Below are 22141 nucleotides of genomic sequence, written 5' to 3'. Positions count from 1 at the left end.
ATCAGTTTTGGTTTCTTATATCATTTTTTTTCGTCAACTATATACAAAAGGAACCTTAGGATGGTATATTTGACTCCAGAAGCACTCTATCTGTATTTTTTGTTTTTATTTACTTCTTTCATTCCTGATTTCTTTCGTAACCCTACTTCTCAATAATTCTCACGATTTCCCTACTTCTCTTAATTATCCTCATTTTTATACTAGGTCTGGTTTTAGTGGGAGAATGTAATCTATCCATTTTCCCCATAACTTGACAAATTTCTCAGACTGTAACCGAAGATTCATTTGGTAACTTCTCTCCATCATCTAGATGTTGTAAACTATTACCAGCCAATCATTACTTTCCAGTATTTCAGGTTGTAACCATTTTCTGGTTATAGCTTTTTTGCAAGCTATCAACAATATTTATCAGATTTGTCTTCTAATTTAGGATTTTTGAGACCAAAGTATACAGTAGAGTTAAAAAACTAACTTGGATGGGTACCTTGAATATACACTCTAAACTCTTGTGGATTTTAGAGATTCAATATTTCTGAACTTCAGAGCATTCCCAGAAAATGTGGCTATGATTGGCTGATCCAGCAGATTGCACTTTTGCTTTGATAAGTCTTCTGCTCAGGGCTGAGGAAAAATCGAGTGATATTTTCCCAACCGAATTATCTCCAGGTTGAGGAATGTGTTGTCTTCCGCTGTGATTTAAGAATACTTTTCCAATCTTCCTCTAGGATTTCAACATTTCCTTCCATTTCACTTTTATTTTTAATATATTGGCCATTTTCTAACTTACTGTCTTGTAGACTTTTATATAATTTTGTAATTGTCATGTCACCCGCTTTATATATTGAAATAAACATTGCAAGAATACTATTGTTTTCCTTGTCATTATAGTCCCTTGTAATATTAATAATAATTTTGTAATTGTCATGTCACCCGCTTTATATATTGAAATAAACATTGCAAGAATACTATTGTTTTCCTTGTCATTATAGTCCCTTGTAATATTAATAATCGTATGTCTTATTTGTAAGTAACTACGAAAATCTTGATTAGAAAACAAGTATTCACATTTGAGTGTCTCAAAACCCAACACTTTTCCTTTATGTTAAAAAGTACGGTATGCTGTGACGGCTCGTTTAGTCCAAGCTTTATAGCTGCTATATAGTATTTGGATCAAATGTTGAATCGTAAGCGGTCCATCTCAATATTGATACCAAGTCTATCCAAATATTATTTTTATTATATCTTGCCAAATCTTTAATAAGTTACTTGTCCACTTCGATATGATTTTTCTATAGGCTAAGTTTTTGAAAGAAGTCTTTTATGCTCACCAAGGCTGCATTTATTCGATCAAAAATACAGTAAAAACAGCAATATTGTGAAATAGTATTACATTTTTAAAAAACTGTTTTTTATTGTAATATATTTTTAAATGTAATTAATTCCTGTGACCTAAAGCTGAATTGCCAGCAGCCATTACTCCAGTTTTCAGCTGTATTACTGTATATATGTATTTATTTAAATTTTTCCAGGATAATTTGATGAATAGAAAGCTTAAAAGAACTGCATTTATTTGAAATACAAATCTGTTGTAACATTATAAATGTCTTTGCTGGCAGTTTTGATCAACTATTAATTTCTTTAAAAGAAAAACATACCACCCCCAAATTTTTTGAAAGAATTGACAAATTCAAACTGTCAAATAGTACAATATCAGTAAGTAAATAAAAAAGTTACCATGCAAAGTGAAGTAAACATTCCACATATGTTAATCAGAACACCTGGCAACCACAGCATAAATAATCCAGACACATTTACCTTCAGAAAGCAACACTTTTGAGTCTTGTCTAAAAGAAAACTCCTCTGCAGCACAGCCAATAATGAAGGTCTAAAGGTCCGACACAAAATGATCCACCCAGATGGCAGATTGTCATTTTATACCCATCTATCAGAAGGGGTGTGTGTATTTTGGGGGTTGGGATGGGGTTGCAGGGCTTACGCACTGATATTTTGGGAATGGACCCTAGACGTGCTGCCAAACATTGAGAAGGAACCGTCATAAAGCCAGCTAGAACCCAGAATAAAGGTTCTGAGATTAGACGATCAGGATCAGACGCTGGAATGTTCCACGGGTCAGATGGGCGTCCTGTACTCTGCACATTTTAAGAGGGAGCGCTTTAGCCTGCCAGTATCTCTATCTACTGCTCATATTGTCCAATGATTCACCATGGGAAAAGAGTAAGACTGCTGTAAACACAGGAATGGAGATGAGATCCACATGTGATCCATTCTGTCATCATTATTCAGATGACTCTTCATCAGTTATCTGACAAATGTCACACTCATTAAACAATTACAAATAATGGACAGTTATAGAATTGTTAATGTTTAACCTATGCATGTAGACAGACAGACAGACAGACAGACAGATAGACAGATAGACAGACAGACAGACAGACAGACAGACAGACAGATAGACAGATAGACAGACAGACAGACAGACAGACAGACAGACAGACAGATAGACAGATAGATAGATAGATAGATAGATAGATAGATAGATAGATAGATAGATAGATAGATAGATAGATAGATAGATAGATAGATAGATAGATAGTATCTGACCCAGGTCTAATATCAATTTAAAAAGCTCATCACAGTCCATGTGTTCCCTACCCACTACACACACACACACACATTTTGGGATTCCATGTTTTATGGGGACTTTCCATTGACAATGATTTTTTTATAGTGTACAAACTATGCATTCTATCCCATTACACTAACCTTAATCCTATGCATCACAGAAAACGTTCTATATTTTTACATTTTCAAAGAGACAGCCATTTGTATGATTTATTAACGGTTTTCCTCATGGGCACCAAAGAATGTGCCCACGATGCCAAGGATTTCAGATATTGCCATCTTTGTGGCGACATTTTGTCCCCATAACGTAGGTTTTACCTGAACCACACACACACACACACACACACACACACACTCATCTCTATTGCGACAGAAGTGCAGCCATACATAAGGAAATCACATAGTGACATATGATAAATGATTCATGCAAAGACACACAATAGAGCATTTGGATGCACACTGAGTGACTGCAGTAAGTAGCTTAAGTGAGAACAGCTGAGACCAAAACGAGAACAATACATGCTGCTTTAGTGTGTGTGTGTGTGTGTGTGTGTGTGTGTGTGTGTGTGTGTGTGTGTGTGTGTGTGTGTGTGTGTGTGTGTGTGTGTGTGTGTGTGTGTGTGTGTGTGTGTGTGTGTGTGTGTGTGTGCAAATAATAGCTATCGGATTAAGTGCCTCTCTGGGTTACTGTTTTTTCCACCAACGTGCCATTATAGATCCAGTGATTTGGGAGACACAAGGAAAACAGATTGTTGCATTGTGTTGTTTCATCTAGCCACTGTTTTTTGATTATAGGATTCATTAACATTACAAAGTGATTTAACTACATTAACTTACCATTAAAGTGTGCGTGAGACATTTCTAAATAAAAATATCATGCACATGAACATGAACACAAACAAACTGTCTGGCTATATGTGACTCAACACTAATCTAATTTAATCCCAATCTGTCTGCACTGAATCAATGCAATTGCAACAGACTAGCAACTAATTCAGTCGTCTGATACCTGCTGAAAACTCACACAACATTTCCAAACCTGGAAGTCTAACTGCATAGGAAAGTAACAGCATTATTTAAGGCATAATTCTTGAAGCACAAACACTGTACGACAGATTAAACACTTCAGATTAATACTCAGGGTTTGAGGTTTGTTCAATTCTTTTAATATGAGCAACTGTAACAGTAATGCTTGACTTATTAAACATTACTAATAACTAAACCCCCAAAAGGCATTAGTTCCTGGAACAGTGAGCAGATCTTCACAAGGACCAATCAATGTTCTACATGCTAAAAATAAATAATGAAACCGTGTCTGTGCATTCGAGCATCTGTTTGCTGTGCGTGTATGTGTGAAAGAGTCAGCGATCACGATGCATGCCTGCAATTTCATTCAAAAAAAAAAAAGTCCAGGCACAGACATCGCAAAGAAGCTAGAAACAGTTTATCCAAAAAGTTAAGATATCGTTTGTATTTTTAATATATTGTACTGATAAAAAAAGCTAAATAAATCAAATAAAAATGAACACATTTACTGTTAATGTATGATTTATACCAGTTGTATGATTTTATGTAGTCAGATTGTATTCAGTCTAAAATAAATGAAAACCACATGAAGCACATTTTTAGGTTAACTTAACCATTCAAAAAGATCATCATCATCATCAACATCTATTTGAAAATATCTGCATGAAACCAAGCACTGTACGGAAAATAATCTGCAAAGCATCTCCATTTTATATATACTGAATTGCTGAATTTTTTTGAATAATTGTTCTCATGAGCTGCAAGTGTAATGTGCTCATCCAGAGGGGGTGAAGACAGACACGGCCCCCAGCTTGCATAACATATGACATCCAGCCCATCCATATGGGGCCCCCTGAGACATCAATGAGACATTACGGCTCCTCGACACAACCAAATGTTAATCGCTTTCACTGTTGAATTCAGTTTACTCAATTCACTCCATTTGTGGTGGTTACTAATATTGAGCAACTTGTATTCATGCTATATCAACAAAGATGAAAACCTAACATAATTTACACAAAAGAAATGCATGCATTCATTCATTTCTTCAGTGAATATGATATAGGTGCCAAATAAAATTAAAGCTGTCATCATAAAGCATTGCCATCCTATAGCTCTGCTATAGGTGTTGGGTAAACACACAAAACCCCCACTGGCATATTACTAGAAGGCAGATCATAAAAGAACATTTAAAACAAAAGGTTAAAATTAAACATGGTTTTGACGCATATAATAGGTTTGGGGCAAGTTGTCACATTTATAGGGACATGTTGTTTATGAGTTCTTAATACCGTAAGTTATTTTGAACAATGTTATATTTTAGAATGTTTCTACACATTTAAGTTACTTTTCAGAATTTTCCTACTGTTTACATTTGAGTGAAAAGCCTTTCAATAAAATGTTATACATTTTAAACGCAGACATGTTGAGTTAAAATTAGCTTATTTTCACTTTTCAAACAACCGTTTTCTTCTCAAATCAGTGTCAGTAAACAGCAAGTGCCGCTGTGACAACATGCCCCGGTCGGATAAAAGTAGCCTATTTAACTGAAAACTATTTAAAACACTTTATTCACACAGCTGCGATCCTATGACAGTTTAAAACGTTCTCCTCTCTCGTGTGATGTGATGTGATGAACCTGCACTTACCTGTGTCTGTGATATGAGGCGTCTGTTCAGTTGCGGAGACGCTGAGAGGTTCATGTTCCCTCCGCGAGTGACGTCATTACTCTAGCGACACGCCCCCTACATTTCGTCACGCCCATTACTCCAACCTGCAGATACACACACTTGGAGAAGTAACTATACGAAACATTACATTAATGCAAAACATTACAAAGACAGACTTTCCTGCATCTCCCCTAAAACCACATTTTTTATGGACGCATTGCAAGGCTTATTACATTTTGTATATTATTATGTTGCCAATATATTGTCCATGCTGTAATAAGTTCAAGATCTGTAATAATAAAAAAATCATGAAACATAAAAACAATTCAGTGTGTGCAGCTGAATTACATTTTAAACAAATATTTAATTTGTATGATGCAAAAAAAATGCATTTTATGGTTTATACCAATTATAAATATAATGTCCTGGCAAAAGTGTATACAAATTAAAAATACAATATGAAAAATACAATGTAAAAATAAAATAAAACAAAAACAATTCAAAGTGTAGTTGAATTACATTTTTATATATTGTAGACTACTGATAAAGAAAAAAAGAAAAAATATAACTTACATGAATAAATAAAATGCATTGATATAGAGAATGTATAGGTGTGAGAAAAAGTGAGACTGCCATATTGAATCACTCAAGTAATGATTCATGATGACACCGAACCAAACAAACCAGAGAGATAACAGTCAGCCCGACATCTACCTAAACATACAGGCCCTGTATGGCAGCTTTTGCAAAGACTAGAGACTGTTTGGACAGTCGGATATGTTAGACGAAGCCTGAAAACCCCATATAGACAGTCTAAAAGCATCCACATTGATGTTAATGGTGGCTAAATAGGATGTAGTGTAAACACAGACCAACGGCAGTGCATAAATAAGCTATTATTAGCATCTCTACAAAGAATGGGGATCAATAATGTACTCTGGTTCAAACTATCTTCTAATTTCCCTAACAGCTAAATGTAGAAAGAGCAGTCTGAGTGATTGGAGTTTATTTTATGCTCTGGCTAATGCACTCATAAAGCAACAGAGACAAATGAGGGACTGTTTAGAAATCAATGTGATCTAAATAAGGTTAAATCTCTCTGAAGCACAGTTTAATGTCGCTGATATTAAGGTACTTGAGAGTGAGACAATAGTTGCACTGTTTACTTAAACTTAACCAGTTTTGTATTAAAGTTATACAGTAAATCATTTTTACAGGTCGAAATGTGCGTATGAGCAGATGAGAATGATGACAGAAACTGGGGCGTCCTCTGCTGGATAGATAATGAACACGAAGATCTCTGTCTTCTAGAATAGGCTATTGACAATTTCCATAAATAGGTAATATTAAAACGCTAAAAAAATATATATTTTTCCCCCAACATATTAAGCATGAAATAAATAGTATAATTAAATATCAATATCTAGAAAGTAGGGTACACAATACAACATTTATTTTACACTTTTGCATATATATATATATATATATATATATATATATATATATATATATATATATATATATATATATAAAGTTGAACACAGCTAAATATTATTTTGACTGCCATTTGTATATTGCTTTAGATAAAAGCTGATTACTAAACAAATACATATGTACTTTTTGGTCATAATAAATTATCTTTTTGGTCATTAATTATTTTTATTTCTGTATGCATTGAATATATGTAATTTTCAGAACATTTAAGGTTCAAAATGGTATTTATAAGGCACCACAAAGGATTCATACGAGAGGTTTTATTTGTTTTGAGGTATGAAATTAGATTATAACTGTTTTTGTTCAAAATTAACTAAATTGAAATAGTGAGTCAATACATCATCAATTCTTCTTCCTCTTTTTTTTATAGTCACGCAGAGCCGAAGCACAACCAAAACAAAATGAAATACAACAAAATCTTCCGCAAAATGCATGCGTTTTTTTGTTTTTTTTTGCCACTAGAGGGCCAATAGTGTGCTTTTAAAATTCCACATATACGAAATATTTTAGACAAGACAAAAATAAAAACACAGATTTTATTTTCTCCCACAATGAGTTTCATGTGGAAAGTAGGCCTACAAATATTTTATTTTTAATCAAAACAAACCTTTGATAAAAATCTTAAATTCTCAATAAAACTAATACACAAAAAAACACCTCCAATGTCACCTCTCATTTACACTGAATTAAAGCCTAAAACCTGTAAGTTACCTAAAACTTTAACGTCATTAATCTGCTGCAGTCTTCATGCAATGCATATCTAGTAAAAAACAGAGTTTATTTAACAGGTTCATGTGAGAAATCTCTCCATATTCTCCATTAACTCTGCCGGACAGTTTATGTTTGTGAGGTCGAACATTAAGGTCCTTGAGTCCTGAGATCCAGACTTCTCTTCTCCAACGGTATCTTTTCTCATGTTTCTCTCTGAGGCTGGACTAATGATGACTGAGGGAGTGTCCGAGGAGCCGTGGGTCACGGAGTCGTTCTTAGGGTTAAATTGAAGGTCAGAGGTCATTTCAGCACTCCTGCTCTTTTTAGTGCAAACATCCATCGGTGCGCTTGCCATGGCGAAGGAACCGGAGACGAGATCGCGCTCACATAGACTGAGCGATCCTCTCATCTGAACCGGAGGCTACAGAACACACACACAAACACACTTGGTGATTGGTTGATTAAATGGACACGACCCTTCTTGTACATTCACTTTGAACTCTATATAATGTTTCAGTGCAAGTCAGTGAATTAAACCACACCTTCTCTATCAGCAGTGAGGAGCATTTGAGGATCCGCTTTCTAGAAAAGCCTCGGAATGACACTTTAGACACGTTCGACCTGTTCTCCATCAGGTCCAGCTCCACTTCTCCCATTACCTGCAATCTCAAACACACACCCTAAAATATAGGTCCATAATGAAGCTTCAACAAGTGAGAATAAACAAAGTGTCATTGAGATAAAGTGAGAAGTATTCAGCTGGTCATGTGATTTCAACGGTCTATAGGCCACTGATATGACTGAGTCTCATGTGAGTCTCATGAACACAAGCCTACGGATGAACCTTTCTACTGTACCATAGTACAGGAGTCTTTGGGGGTGGTTGTGTGGAGTTTGTTCTTGGAGATAGATGACTGTCTGCTGATACTGGAGGCTTCGCTAGTGGTGGAGGAGGTGAGACAGTCCTTCTGAGAGCGAGACAGACAGGACAAACCAGGAACCTTCTCAGCTAATGTGGCTCTGCAGAGAGAATCATCATGTGATTGATGTGGATCTTTCTATCTATCTATCTGTTTATTTGTCATTACTATTTAAAGCTGCAGTCTGTAGTTTTCCCTCTTTGTCGCCATCTCTGTTCGAAATCTGCAATTGCAGTTATTGGCGGAATTATCAACTTTACGTGGGTTGTGCCTCGGCACGGCACAGCGCGGATGAATCCAATGTTTTGAGGAGAATGTGTGGCTGTCAGTCGCCGCGCCGGTGTGGATACGGTCATTCAGAAACACAGATTATACTTTTTGGAAGTATGACCAACATAAGAATTTTCACCGGAAAATGTAATCTGAACAACATCCACTTTTGTTCTGACCAACTAAGGGGGAAAAAAGCATTGCAGTAAATCGCGCTGATTAAATCTAACGATCGCTTATCATATCAAGTCAAACCGTGCAAATTATACTTTGCTCCCAAATTGTTAATGTTAACAACATCAGCATTTCTGGATCCGCCATCAAATTAATAAGTTTAATTATATCAAGTGCTGTGAGAAAAGGCTATAAATCTCCACCTCCAACATCCTCACACACAATATAGCCTACTAGCCGAGACTCCTTCTTTATGTGTACAGATGTGATGTAATGACACAAAGACATGCCCGAATTTCCCGCGGAAATCCACCAGTACCACTGGAATTAAAAACATTATTACAAGCTTACCGTTTTGAATCGAGCTAAGGCAAGCAGATCGTTTTGAACACTGGCTGGTTATGTACTTGCTCAAAAATTTATTTTGGATAATATTTAACCCAAAAACGTTACGGACTGGAGCTTTAAAATAACTGTTTTTTTTTTTTTTTGAATATATTTTAAAATGTAATTTTTTCCTGTGATCAAAGCTGAATTTTCATCATTTCTCCAGATTTCAGTGTCACAATCCTTCAGAATTCATCGTAATATATTTATATGATATATATATAAAATATATGAATGTTTTATGTGCCATAAATATCAGTTTTTCATCATTTTTAATCATATGAACTTTTGCAGTTCACTTAAATAGACCATTTATAATAGTTAAACAAGAATAAAAAAATTAAAACAAAAAAAATTAAAAATAATAATTTAATAAAATCAAATTTTGAAATGAAGTGCATGCATAATTATAAAAAATAAAAATAAAAACGTTTTAGATAATTTGGATCTGTTTTAGATAAAGTACAGCATATTTTTGCATGCATGTATTTTTGTTTTACTGATGATTCATTTACCTGTATTTGGTGTGAACTATGGCATATATGAAAGGGTTGTAGATGGCGGATGACTTGGCGATGACCGCCGGCAGTGTTTTAGAGTAGGGCGTGAGGATGTTTGCATGCCTGAGAAACCGAGGAAAAATGTGTTACTTTTGAACACATGTAGGTCATTCAGAAAGTGTAGAGGGACAGCAATGCAGCGCTGCAGACAGAAAGAGAGATTACAATGTTGTATAATGATTTCCTACTTCTCACAGCTGTGCTGAGCTTAACAGATACTATAGAGCTCCGCACACTTATGAGACAAATGTACATCGAAAAGTGCCAGATAAACAGTAATCAGAGGATTTGCAGATTACAGACACTGTAACACTTCTGATGTACGGTATAAAGATCACAGAATGTATGTATCATCCAGTAAACTGTTTCAATGCATCAAATATTGAGGTTTATATCTCAGTAGCTGGTTTTGAGTCAGAAGTTTTGTCAAATCGATTCTTCGAGATTAATCGCATCTAACATAAAGGTTTTTGTAATATACTGTATATATATATATATATATATATATAGTGTGTGTGTATACTATATATACACACACACACACAGACATGCACGCACACACACACACACACATACACACACAAACACACACACACACACACATATGTGTGTGTGTGTGTGTGTGTGTGTGTACTGTATATACACACACAGACGTACACACACACACAACCACACACACACGTGTATATACACACACATATTGTATTATATAAACAAAAACATTTTATGTTAGATGCGATTAAAGCTACAATATGTAAGATTTTTGTAATAAAATATCCAAAAATCACTTGCACAGTGTGATATATTTCCAGCAGTTGTGTACTTGCAATATCCCAAAAGTTCCAAAAGATTTTTAATTTCAGAGAAATTCCAATTTTAAATAATGGCTCGTCCATGCTCACTTGTCGCCTGTCAATGATGTAATATCCACATCAGAGAGACGTGGGCAACTGCGTTACGTCTAACGGCTCGCTCACGCTGTTGTTGTTTCGTTCCAACATTATGGACCATGGCAAGCAGACTTTGGGACAAAAGGAGAACTAAAACGAGGATCAATATCAGCGTGGCGTTTTCGAGATGCCGAGAGCTCCTCGTCCGCGACTAACTTCGACTTGACAGAGACGCCACTCTTGCATGTACTTTATTAGACAGGTGAGCAAATCTACATAAAACTAATCAATGTTATATAGCTCAACATGATGAAATGTTAGAATTTAATCAGCATGTTATTCTAATGTTGATGTATGTAGTTTAGTGTGATAGTGTAGACCAAGTGAAACAGCGCTGCATAACCCCACAAGTTTCATTCGTCTAATAAACTGACCTGTAAGAGTATTAATTCAGCACTTGCTGGTGGTTCGGTAGAATGAAATGTCCTTATTGCTTTATATCCGCGGGACTCGCGTACGGCGCTAATATCTGTCTCTTATTAGCAATCACGCTCTGCTTCATACCACAGTCATGTTAAAAACATCAATGTATTCACTCATCCATAAACATTATTAGATCCATTAGCTTGATGACAAGTTCCATAACTCCGCTTATGCTTCATCAACCTACGCCTTTGTTATTGTAAGAGGTTAGTGACCCCTAGCGGCAAAAATAAATTACATATTGTAGCTTTAATCGTGATTAATCGATTTGACAGCACTGAAACTCCTCTAAAATATCCAATATTCAAATTGATCCTAAATAACAATAATGGTGACTTTACTCTAAACAATTAAACAGTATCATCAACACTTAACAGAGCTAAAATCTCTATTAATTCTGAACAAAAAAGGTATTTTCTTCAAATCAATGTCAATTTCTCTAACCACATATAAGTTGACAATTCTGCTATAAGGTCAACGTGTGTCCAATGTCAAATATTTTGTACTTTAGTACTTTAAAGTATGTGGTTATACAGAAATTGTGACCCAATTACAGACACTATCCACATTTTACCCACATTTACATTGCAAACACAACACATAAGATGTGTTAGGAACAATTTACTCTCAAATTTATGGGAAGAACTGTATTTCAGAATTATTTCTCAAGCAAATGTATCTTTTAATCGCAGAGGAAAGACCATGTCATGCCTACAGAACAGATAACAAAACAAAAAAAAACAGTGAACACAGGGCTCACACAAGTAAGCAGTTGTTCCACTCCTATCACATGGCCGTAGCTTCAGTACAAGGCTATACTTTTATGGTCGCATGTGACAATATTACTGATGTTTAAGCTTGACGCATGCATTCATGAAATTTTATGTAACGTTTAGGGGTCGGTGAGAATTTGCAATGCTTTTAAAAGAAGTATATTTTGCTCACCAATGCTGCATTTATTTAATAATAAAAACATTTATATATTGTAAAATTTTATTGCAATTTAAAATAACTTTTTTCTATTTTAATATATTTTACAATGTAGTTTACTCCTGTGATCAAAGCTGCATTTTCAGCATCATTATTCCAGTCTTCAGTGTCACATGATCCTTCAGAAATCATACCAGCTAAAATCAAATGTTTTGGCTCAACAACAACAAAACATTTACGCAACAGTTCGCATCAGTCTTTTAAAAGTTATCAAACAGTAACTTCTAATGAAACGGTGTTCAACAAAAAAAAACTACATTGAGTTAGAGGAACTTAATTTGTAGCATAAACACAATTTATTTAAGTTGATTATTCAAATGAATTAAATTGAGCGTTGGCCCTGGGACCAATAAATATCTGTTAATCTTATCTATCAGTCTCGTTTATTATTTATTTAAAAAAAAAATTAACACAGACATTTAAATTTAAATTACACACAATATTTATTTATTATTATGTCAACAGATCTCATCAAAATAACTTAAATGGTTTAATTACTTGCTGCCATGTATTTATTTAAGTTGAGGTAAATAGGTTACCTGAATATATTTTTAATATGCTGATTTGGTGCTCAAGAAACAATCATCATTATTATTATCAATGTTGAAAACAGTTGTGCTGCTTCATATTTTTGTGGAATTTCTGTGATAGATTTTTTCATGATTTTGGGATTAAAAAAGAAAAGAAGAAAAGAAAATTATTTAAAAAAAAAACTTTATAACCTTTACATCATAAGAAATCTTTTATAACATTTAACATTAATGCATTTAATGCATCCTTGCTAAATAAAAGTTTTAAATCTTACTGACCCCAAACTTTTGAACAACAGAGTATCATTCATACATGTAGCACAAGCTTCATTCTTAGGATTACGAGCTTGTTTAACAAACTAATCCTATGTATAAGCAGTATATTTAGTGATGATTATGACGAACACATGAATGTGAATACACATTTCTGAAAATGTGTGCATACTCAGAACTCACCCCGCCCAGGCGATGAGGGTGATGCACGCGTAGGGAGCCCAGGACAAAACGAATACCACTATGACCACAGCCGCTATTTTAGCCAGTTTCCATTCGCTCCTCATGGAATGCTGCTTCACAAATGTAGACTTTCTAGAGCTCAGCCTTTTTAGATCTCTAAACACACACATAACACAGTAATGAAGGTTTTTCAAGTATCACTCTTCAAACTCAAGAGGCCAATGAGGGGCTCAGACCTGCAGGCCCGTCGTACGGCTAAGAACATGAACAGGTAACAGAAGAGAATGATGGCCAGGGGGATGAAGAAGACAAAACAGCACAGCATCATGGTGTAACTCCTGTTGGCGGGAGACGGCGAGACGTAATCCCACGTGCATGATGTCATCAGACCTTCAGGGATGTAGGAACCTGCAAGAGCAATTTCATGCACGCTTTTACCAGACACTTAAAATGACGTCATGCATTTTATCTACTTTAGGTCACATTAGAATATTGAAATTATTGAGATTTAGTAGAACATTTAAATCTTACTCCAACCCATCAGAGGAGCCAGACTCCAGGCCAGAGAGTAGAGCCAGATGCACAGGATGGCCAGAGAGGTTCTGCGTTTGGAGTTCCACTGGATGGCCTGCAGTGGTTTGGTGATGACCAGGTAGCGATCGATAGAGATGGCCAACAGGTTTATCATCGAGGTGATGCCAAACAGTGCTCCACAGAATGCATATATTTTACATCCTAAGGGCAAATAGAGAGAACGCATGTATAATATACAATATATTATTTCTTACATAAAGTCAATACTGTGATTTACAGAATATGTAAGCCTTCAAAATATCACACATTTAGGTGAAAAGCTTGAATTTGAATTGTCTTAGTATTTCGTTGAGTGCACATAAGCTCTCAAACGGATGATTTCATGATACAACTTTTTTACAAGTTTAATTGAAAATAAAATGTTATGTAGTGGAGTGAATGCAAAAAAAACTAAAAAGAGTTACCAAGTTCTCCAAACATCCACTCCTTATACAGGCAGTTGATGAAGAACATTGGAGATTGTGTGATGGCCATGAGGAAATCACTCACCGCCAGGTTCATTATGAAATAATTTGGCAGGCTCCGCAACTTTTTATTACTGCACACACACACACACACACACACACACACACAAAAAAAAATTTAAAATCAAGTTAAATTTTACTATTGTTAAAACAGATAGAACAGTTTATGAACAATGAATATTACGTGTTGCTTCTACCTATATGTTTTTCTTCTTTCATAAAACAAGATATTTTTAAAGATTGTTGGTAATGGTAACCAAATGGTTTTGGTTCCCATAGACTTCCATAACATGGACAAAAAATACAGTGGGAACACAAGTCAAAAATACAAGTCAATGGGAACCTGAACTTCAAAATATCTTCTTTTGTGTTCCACACAGGAAAAAAAGAGAGTCATTTATGTTTGGAACGACATGAGAGTGAATAAATGATGACAGAATTTTCTTTTTGGGTGGACTATCCTTTAAATTGTTTTTAAATGCAATTACATGATGTAAATAACAATTTTGTACACTTGGACTGATCATATAATCTTTGTTAACTGGTTAGTTATTGTTAAGGATTGTTCAATAATCAAGTAAAACAAAACCTGTAAATTGTAAATGCATAAAATTAAGGTGAGAGGCAAATGAGTAATTTGGATCAAACAGATCAAATGCCCCCATTGCAGGTCTGTCCATCAATGATTCGAAGTATTCCCAGAATTCCTGGAATAGCAATCAATATCCTTCCACTCTACAGAAGCCCATGATTGCAATAATTGCATCCATTTATGGAAATGCATCAAACATGTTATATACCTCATTCACAATATTCTTAATTTCTAGCACATTTGGCCTATTTTGAACAAAAAGGAAAAAACAATTATGGAAAATGAGGATTAGGGCTGTCCAGTGACCTGCAGGGTGTTTTACATACGTAACTTTAATCTGAGCAAGTGGGGATAGTAAAAAAGAAAAAGCTTTTTACTAGTATTTCACTGCCTGCTTTAGTTTTACCGCACTGACCCAATTCACTAAAACAATTAAACTCAATAATATATTCGAGATTTGGTGCATTATGCAACAGATGAGAGATTATCTGTCGAAAACAGGCAGGGAAACTGTCACTATATCACCCTAAGACTTAATTATTAATAAATTTTATTTTATGATGTTATCTCATGGAAAACAAATCCGTTTAAATATTGCACCATTTTAACTCTTTAAAGTGGACAAAAAATAAACTATACTAAAAATTAAAGAAGCATTGACTCCAACAAAAAAGATAACACTAAATAATGTTCATAAGGTTGCTTTTTTATTAAATGTTATTTAACAACTTTCCCTGCCAGCCAACGCCAGCGTTTTTGACCATTTTCACAAAAATGTCATGGCCCCCAGAATATTTTGTTGTATGAATATCTGTACATGGAATATATCAAAAGAAAGAAAAAACAATCTGCTTTAAAAAAAAAAAAGTTTTATTCTAGCTTCATGCATTCTTTTTTATCAAAACTTGAATGTAAGTTTAATTAAAAAAGCACCATTTTGAGCAAAAAGCTGAGAAAATCACGTTTTTGTTAAAGACTACATCTGGATCAGATTCAGAACGAAGATCAAAACATAGATGCAGTAGATCGAATCCATCAACACTCCTAATGCCTGCACAGTTTTGATTTATATGCTATTTAATGTTGATGATCGCTTTATTTTACATATGATTACATATAATATTGATTGTTTGTTGCATGTGTTTTGATCTAGATATTCAGTACTCTTTCAGAAGATGCATAATAGCGCCCCCTCCCGTATAACAGTGAAAACACAGAAAGCCGGAAAATTCCATCAAGTTCCGTCAACGTTGTCTCACAAATGACAGAAATGTCCGTCAATGGCAGGAAAGACTTAATAATATTTTAAAGTATGTAATTGTAACGTGTTAGAAAAGCACAAACTAAGATGAATCAAAAATACATATTATTAAACATAGAGAAAACACATAAACAATACAGAACCTGGAAACTAAAGGCTTAAATACACAAGGGAGCAATCAACGGAAAAACAGAACAGGCATGAAACTAATTAACATCCATGGAAACAAACAAATAACTAGAGCTCAGGCAAGTGGGCACAGGGAAAACCAAACTAAAACACAAGTGACAGAACTAAACTGTAACCGTAGGGAGAGGGAAGAGCCAGGGAGGAGAGTCGAGGAGAAGGAGCCGGTCGGGGACCCAGACCACAGCCAGGACGAAGGCCCACAGCGAAGTCAAAGGAGGAGCCATGGAGGCCGGCGGACCCAGGGGAACGACTGATGGAGTTGGAGCCCCAGGCGGAGAAGAAAAGTCAATAAGACCACGCAACACTATGGATCTGGAGACCAAGGCAGAGCTGCAGCGGCGAGGATCCGAGGTTGAGCCAGGGTGCCAGAGGACTGAGGCGGAGCCGGAGGAAAGCCGGAGCCCAAAGATGCTGAAGGGGTGAAGCACATCTGAAGGTCAGGAAATCTATACCGGAGGGACAAGGGAGGTCGGTGGAGCAGTAAGGACGATGGTCCCAGGTGGAGCCGAGTGAGGGAGGAACCAAGATGAAGCCGACAGGTCGACGGACTTGGCAGCTGGAGGCGAAACCAAAGGATCCTCTTGACAAGGCGAAGCTGGAGTCCAGAAGACCCGAGGCACATCCACACAGCAGAGTGGAGTCAGAGAAGGGGCCGAGGGACTGAAGGGAACCAGCGGGGGCGTGGAAGATGAATCTGGCTGTTATGGACAGAGGGGGTGGGAGAGGGAGGCTCGGAGGGATCCTTGGAGACACAGGAGACTTGGAGCTGGGCAGGATCAATGATGATGGGAGACAGGGAAATATCCTCTTTTATTCCCTCATAATAGTTAACAGAGGCCGACGGGAATGTGGGTGTGGCAGCCGTGCCTTGGATTGCTCGCTGAGGCTGGTAAAGTAGAACACACAAAGCAAGTAATCTGGATAGTGTGTAATGCCGGGGACACACTTAACGACTAGCTGGAACATTCTAAGACTGGACTGAACACACTTACAGACTTTCCGTCGACTGCAGCAGATTTTAAACACCGACTGTGAACATTGACTGAACGCGACTTGGCGCATTCAGGCATAATCAGTCGTAAGAATCAAATTGCATTCATAATCAGCCTTACAGTCGTTAAGTGTGTCCTCGGCTTAAGGCACACCCGATCTAAGAAGTCCTTGGTGTGGTCCACTAGATTTTGCTTCTCCTTTTCTAGGCAGAGCAGTTTGATGGCCAGCAAGTCCATAAAAGGGAAAAAACACTGCAACAAATTAAATCTAGGTTCGGTGTTCTGTAATGTGTTAGAAATGCATGAACAAAGATGAATCAAAAATACTTATTAAAAAAAGACAAAATACTAAGAGAAAGATATAGCAAGACATTCACATAAACTATACAGAACCTGGAAAAGGCTGAACTAAAGGCTTAAATATACAAGAGAGCAATCAACGGAAAACAGAACAAGTGTAGAACTAATTAACAACCATGGAAACAAACAAAGAACTAGAACTCAGGCAAAGGGGAAAACACAATGAACTGACAGAACTAAACATAACTGTAGCAGTAATACTTGTGCTATTCTTATTATATTATATAATTTAAATGTAATTACTTATATATAACATATGTGAATATAGTATACCATTAAAAAATATTACACAATGCTTACCAGATCAATAGTTAATGAGCATCCACATATTATTGGGTAAGTGACATTAAATCGTTTTTGAACGTTTACATTGTGACATATCAGCTGTCTACTCTTTCTAACACATTAGAGTGGGGTCTCATTGGTAAACAATGAGCAATATATATTTTAAAGCATTTTTTTAAATTGTATGTTAGTTAATACAAATGTTCATGCGTGTACACAGTGCATTTATTAATGTTAACAGACACAACTTTTGACCTTTTAGATACTGTATGTTATTAACATGAGCTAAGTTAATGTTTTAAATGTATTGTTCATTGTTAGTTCATGTTTGCTAATTTAGTTAACTAATGAAAGATTATTGTAAAGTGTTACCAAACATTTTATGAAGCATTTTGCTAATTATTTTATAATTATTATGCATGCAGCTTTAATGACTTCATAATAATATATTTACTTTTTACAAAACTAGGCCTATTTAAAATGTACTAGTGAATTTGTAGTAATTTAAAATGATCTAAAAAAAAAAAACTACTCAAATAGAAATAAAAGTGTATGAATCATGTTTAACAGAATTAATGTAGGCTAGATTAACTAATCCAGTAAGAATTAAATCATTTGATAAAATGTTTCAAAGTGTTACCTAACATAAACCCCAAACTTTCTGAGATGAGCTCAATGACATTTGCGTGAAATTTACTGTTCATCACCTCAGCGCTCATACCTGTAAAAGGCGAACATGACCAAAGCGTTACCCGTGACTCCAAAAGTGCCGATGATGAGGACGAGGAAGGCAATGACGTAATGCACATGATCCGGGATGTCCAGTCTTTTGTATATCTGCCGTTGGGGCTCCATCATCAAACTGAACACATAGATACACCAACTAAAACTGAAGAACAACACTTCAACAAAGCAAGCGTGAGTGCAGACTCAGTCATGGTCTCCGTCTTCTGTTTCCAGCATCACTACTTCTCTTTCTGTCATGCTCAGACTAAGAGACTTTAGTTACACTATCAGTAACAGCAACAGACGGATAACACAGCGACCTACTTGTCGGAGCAGTTTAGTCATGTCACATGACACACCCCTCTCTCCATCATCTGTGTCTTCATGCGAATCTCACACTCATCTCACACACACCAGCAGCACATTATTTTTTCAACAGAAGAGAACATCACATTCTCTTCTCTTTCGAAGGAGAGACGACACAAGCCGCCCGAGACTAAAAGAAGCAAGGCGGGAGATGAGATGAAATGAGAGCATGTGTCATATAGATTATAGTGCTTTCTGTCTGTGTTCATCAGGTCTGTAATGGATGTGGAGTCTTTTTTAAACAGGTCAGAGGGTGAGTGACAGAAGGAGATTCAGAATGAGAGAGTGAATGAGGGCTTGAACATGAACAGCTGCAGAGATTCATGAATGTTGAGCTTAAAAAAAACGAAGGTCAAACCTGTGGGACAGAGCGACCTGATCACAGCCATATACCGTTACAAACCACCAGTGTTGCTTTTTCAGTATTGCTATGTACCATTCATATTTTGATTTTTTTTTTTTCAAATATAAAGAATAGTTAGAAATAGATGTAAGAATAGTTCTTCTAACATCTATATATTTTTTTCATTTTAATTTTAGTAATTTTATGTGCATTTTTATTCTTTTTTTCATGTTTCTATTAATCTTTAAATTATTTTTATTTTAGCAATTTTCGTACTTCAGATTCAACTTTTTTATTTCAGTTAGTTGCCAAGGCGTTACCAAGTTGTCTTCATCTAATGTCAATATTTTATTTCAGCTTTATTTAAATTTTTGAAAATGAATTAGTTTTAGTTTAACTATGACAACTCTTGCAATCCACAGTGTATTTCTGAATAGGATTCTGTCTTTCATCAATATCTGAAAATGCATAAATATTTTACTCATTTCTTTTTTCACACTTAGTAACATTTATCACATTGGGTAAATTCATTCAATACAGTAGACATACTGTACACTGTGTAGTTTTATACTTTTCACCACTTTTAATGTATTCAATTTCAGCATCAATTTTACCAGTACTTAAACTTATTTGTGATTTCAACTTATTTATCAAACACTAATGTAGTATGTTCTAACATGAGGTAAGAGTCTGTCTGCATCCGAAATAGAGTATGTGAAAAGAATAGTAAATCCAAATACATATATTAAATTCACCCATGATCTCTATGTCTGATGAGATTCTGAAATGTGCATCCAATAAACACAATGCTATCCCATGAGGCCACGGGAAAGGAGTTATGAATGGTGAATGCAACTGAAGCTGTAAGTCACGACAACATGACTAATGTAATTACATTTATATTACACACATATAGAACATAGCCTACTTTTTTAAAGGGATAGGCGTCCCAAAAATGAAAAAAAAATTGTCTGTATGAGTTTCTTTCTTCTGATGAGCACAAAAAAAGATATTTTGAAGACTGTTGGAAAGCAAACAGTCGACGGCACCCATTGACGTCAATAGTAGGGAAAAAAATACCATTGAAAGTCAATGGTTACCGTCAACTTTGCTAAAAGCTTTAGCAGAAAACAGCAAAAACCAGCAAATAAAAAAGCTTAATGGTTAATCCTAAGAGACTGTGTGTGTTTGTCTGCATGTTCTGCTCATCTCTTTAGCACCGTAATCCAGGCATCACTTCTGTTCTCTCCACGGCAGTCAACGGCATGCTATGGGATTGAAAGATGTGGGATTATATTTCTGTCCATAATCCTACATCTTAGCTAAAACCTCCCTGACAATAACAGCATTACTCTAATTCAGCCTATATGACAACCATGCTCACAGCAACACGACTGAGATTATATTATAGATCAAGGAATCAATCCAACTAACCTGGAACATAAGAGCTTCTAACTAATCTGAGAGATGGGAAAGGATGAGGTCTGCGGGATCATAACACGCTCTAAGAAATCAACTTTCTTGATAAACACAGATGAATGTACACTACCTTTCAAAAGATTGAGTCACTAAGGTTTTTAAAATAGATTTATAGCAAGGATGCATTAAATTGAACAAAAATGACAGTAAAGACAAAAGATTTCTATTTCAAATAAATGCTGTTCTTTTGAACTTTCGATTCATCAAAGAATCCTAAAAACGTATCATGGTTTCCACAAAGCATCCATGCACCCACAACACTCTCGACTCAATATAAAGAGGAACACTGCGTCCAAATTCACTTATCCATCTAGGGTATTCAAAATCAGAATCAGTGTGTCCCAAATTGTAGTATGTGTAAACAAATCCCAAAGACACCCAGGTCTAATTTTTGCGGTTAGAATCCGGATTGTTCCTTGCACACTTTAATATTGCCCACAACCCATTGTGAGTTGGACGAGGATTCGATTAGAACTAGAAACACAAATTGAAAAAAGTGTTAAAAAACTACAAACATGGCGGATGTGTGCGACCTATGGTTAAGTAGAGAGGTTTGACTGATAAATAATCAATAACTAAACTACCGAAAATACATTTATTCGATGTTAACATTATATTTTATTTGCAACGACATTGTGAACAAGATAAGTTTGGTCATTAAATTGTAAATGCATCACACGACTGGCAGATCAACATGCTACATTATTCTCCGATGTGGTAGAAAATTCAATTAAATTGAATGTGAAGGATTTAAACGTAGACAAGAGGATTTACAGGGCAGTTTCAACACTGACCTGATGCATGTAACCAAGCCATCCGTTTAAGACACAAGTATGAAGTAGTGGTATGTCCCAAATTGCCTACTCTTCTGCTACACACTCAAAAGTATGCACTTTTTCTTCACAAAAACAGTACATACTTTTAGGGCATAGTATGAATAGGCGAATTGGGATGCGGTAAACGAGCTTTAGGGATCCCGAATCCAGAGTTATGGACAGAAGCAATCTGATGTTTCTATAGATCAGAGGCACAGGTAAAGTCATAAGTAAGGCTCTTTAGCCTGTCTTGAACAAATCATCCTTCTGTTGCATGTGCGTGAATGTAACAATGATCTTAAATGTGGCTGATATGAAATTTAATGTCTGATTAATAAGGAGAATGTTTTGAAGGATGGATTAATGGTGCACGAACAGGGACCAACAATAACATTATATCATATAAACACTATGAATGTTAGGTTGAAATGTGATTTTAACCAGTGGCGTGCAGTGGTGTACTAAAATGAG

General features: G+C 35.7%; 2 protein-coding genes across 9 annotated transcripts in view; both read right to left on the bottom strand.

Moving 5' to 3' along the window:
- pdlim5a (PDZ and LIM domain 5a) overlaps nucleotides 1–1946 on the bottom strand; it is a 61004-nt gene extending 59058 nt beyond the window's left edge. For all 8 annotated transcript variants that reach the window (XR_013206906.1, XM_077241819.1, XM_077241820.1 and 5 more), the window contains exon 1: nucleotides 1816–1946. The gene's annotated coding sequence lies outside the window, so the exon portion shown is untranslated. The remainder of the gene's footprint in view (nucleotides 1–1815) is intronic.
- A 5354-nt stretch (nucleotides 1947–7300) lies between these two features.
- opn4xb (opsin 4xb) lies at nucleotides 7301–18944 on the bottom strand. Its single transcript, XM_077240558.1, has 9 exons — nucleotides 18663–18944; nucleotides 14203–14336; nucleotides 13736–13939; nucleotides 13441–13612; nucleotides 13205–13360; nucleotides 9811–9918; nucleotides 8402–8564; nucleotides 8087–8203; nucleotides 7301–7965 (listed from the first exon to the last, which is right to left on the bottom strand). Exons 1-9 carry the CDS (start codon nucleotides 18797–18799, stop codon nucleotides 7624–7626), a joined length of 1533 nt encoding a protein of 510 aa, XP_077096673.1. The 5' UTR covers nucleotides 18800–18944; the 3' UTR covers nucleotides 7301–7623.
- Nucleotides 18945–22141: the final 3197 nt, after the last annotated feature.

Source organism: Siphateles boraxobius, unplaced genomic scaffold (genome assembly GCF_051911475.1).
Source record: "Siphateles boraxobius isolate OS27281-9 unplaced genomic scaffold, OSU_SipBor_1 24, whole genome shotgun sequence".
Taxonomy (NCBI): Eukaryota; Metazoa; Chordata; class Actinopteri; order Cypriniformes; family Leuciscidae; genus Siphateles; species Siphateles boraxobius.
This window is presented reverse-complemented; position numbering and strand designations above follow the sequence as displayed.

Excerpts from the sequence above, each read along its gene's own strand:
- opn4xb (XM_077240558.1), bottom strand. The coding sequence starts at position 18,799 with ATGATGGAGCCCCAACGGCAGATATACAAAAGACTGGACATCCCGGAT. Across the intron at positions 8,565-9,810 it reads ATAGTTCACACCAAATACAG|AGCCACATTAGCTGAGAAGG; the intron begins GTAAATGAATCA and ends TTCTCTCTGCAG. Across the intron at positions 8,204-8,401 it reads CCAAAGACTCCTGTACTATG|GTAATGGGAGAAGTGGAGCT; the intron begins GTACAGTAGAAA and ends TTGAGATTGCAG.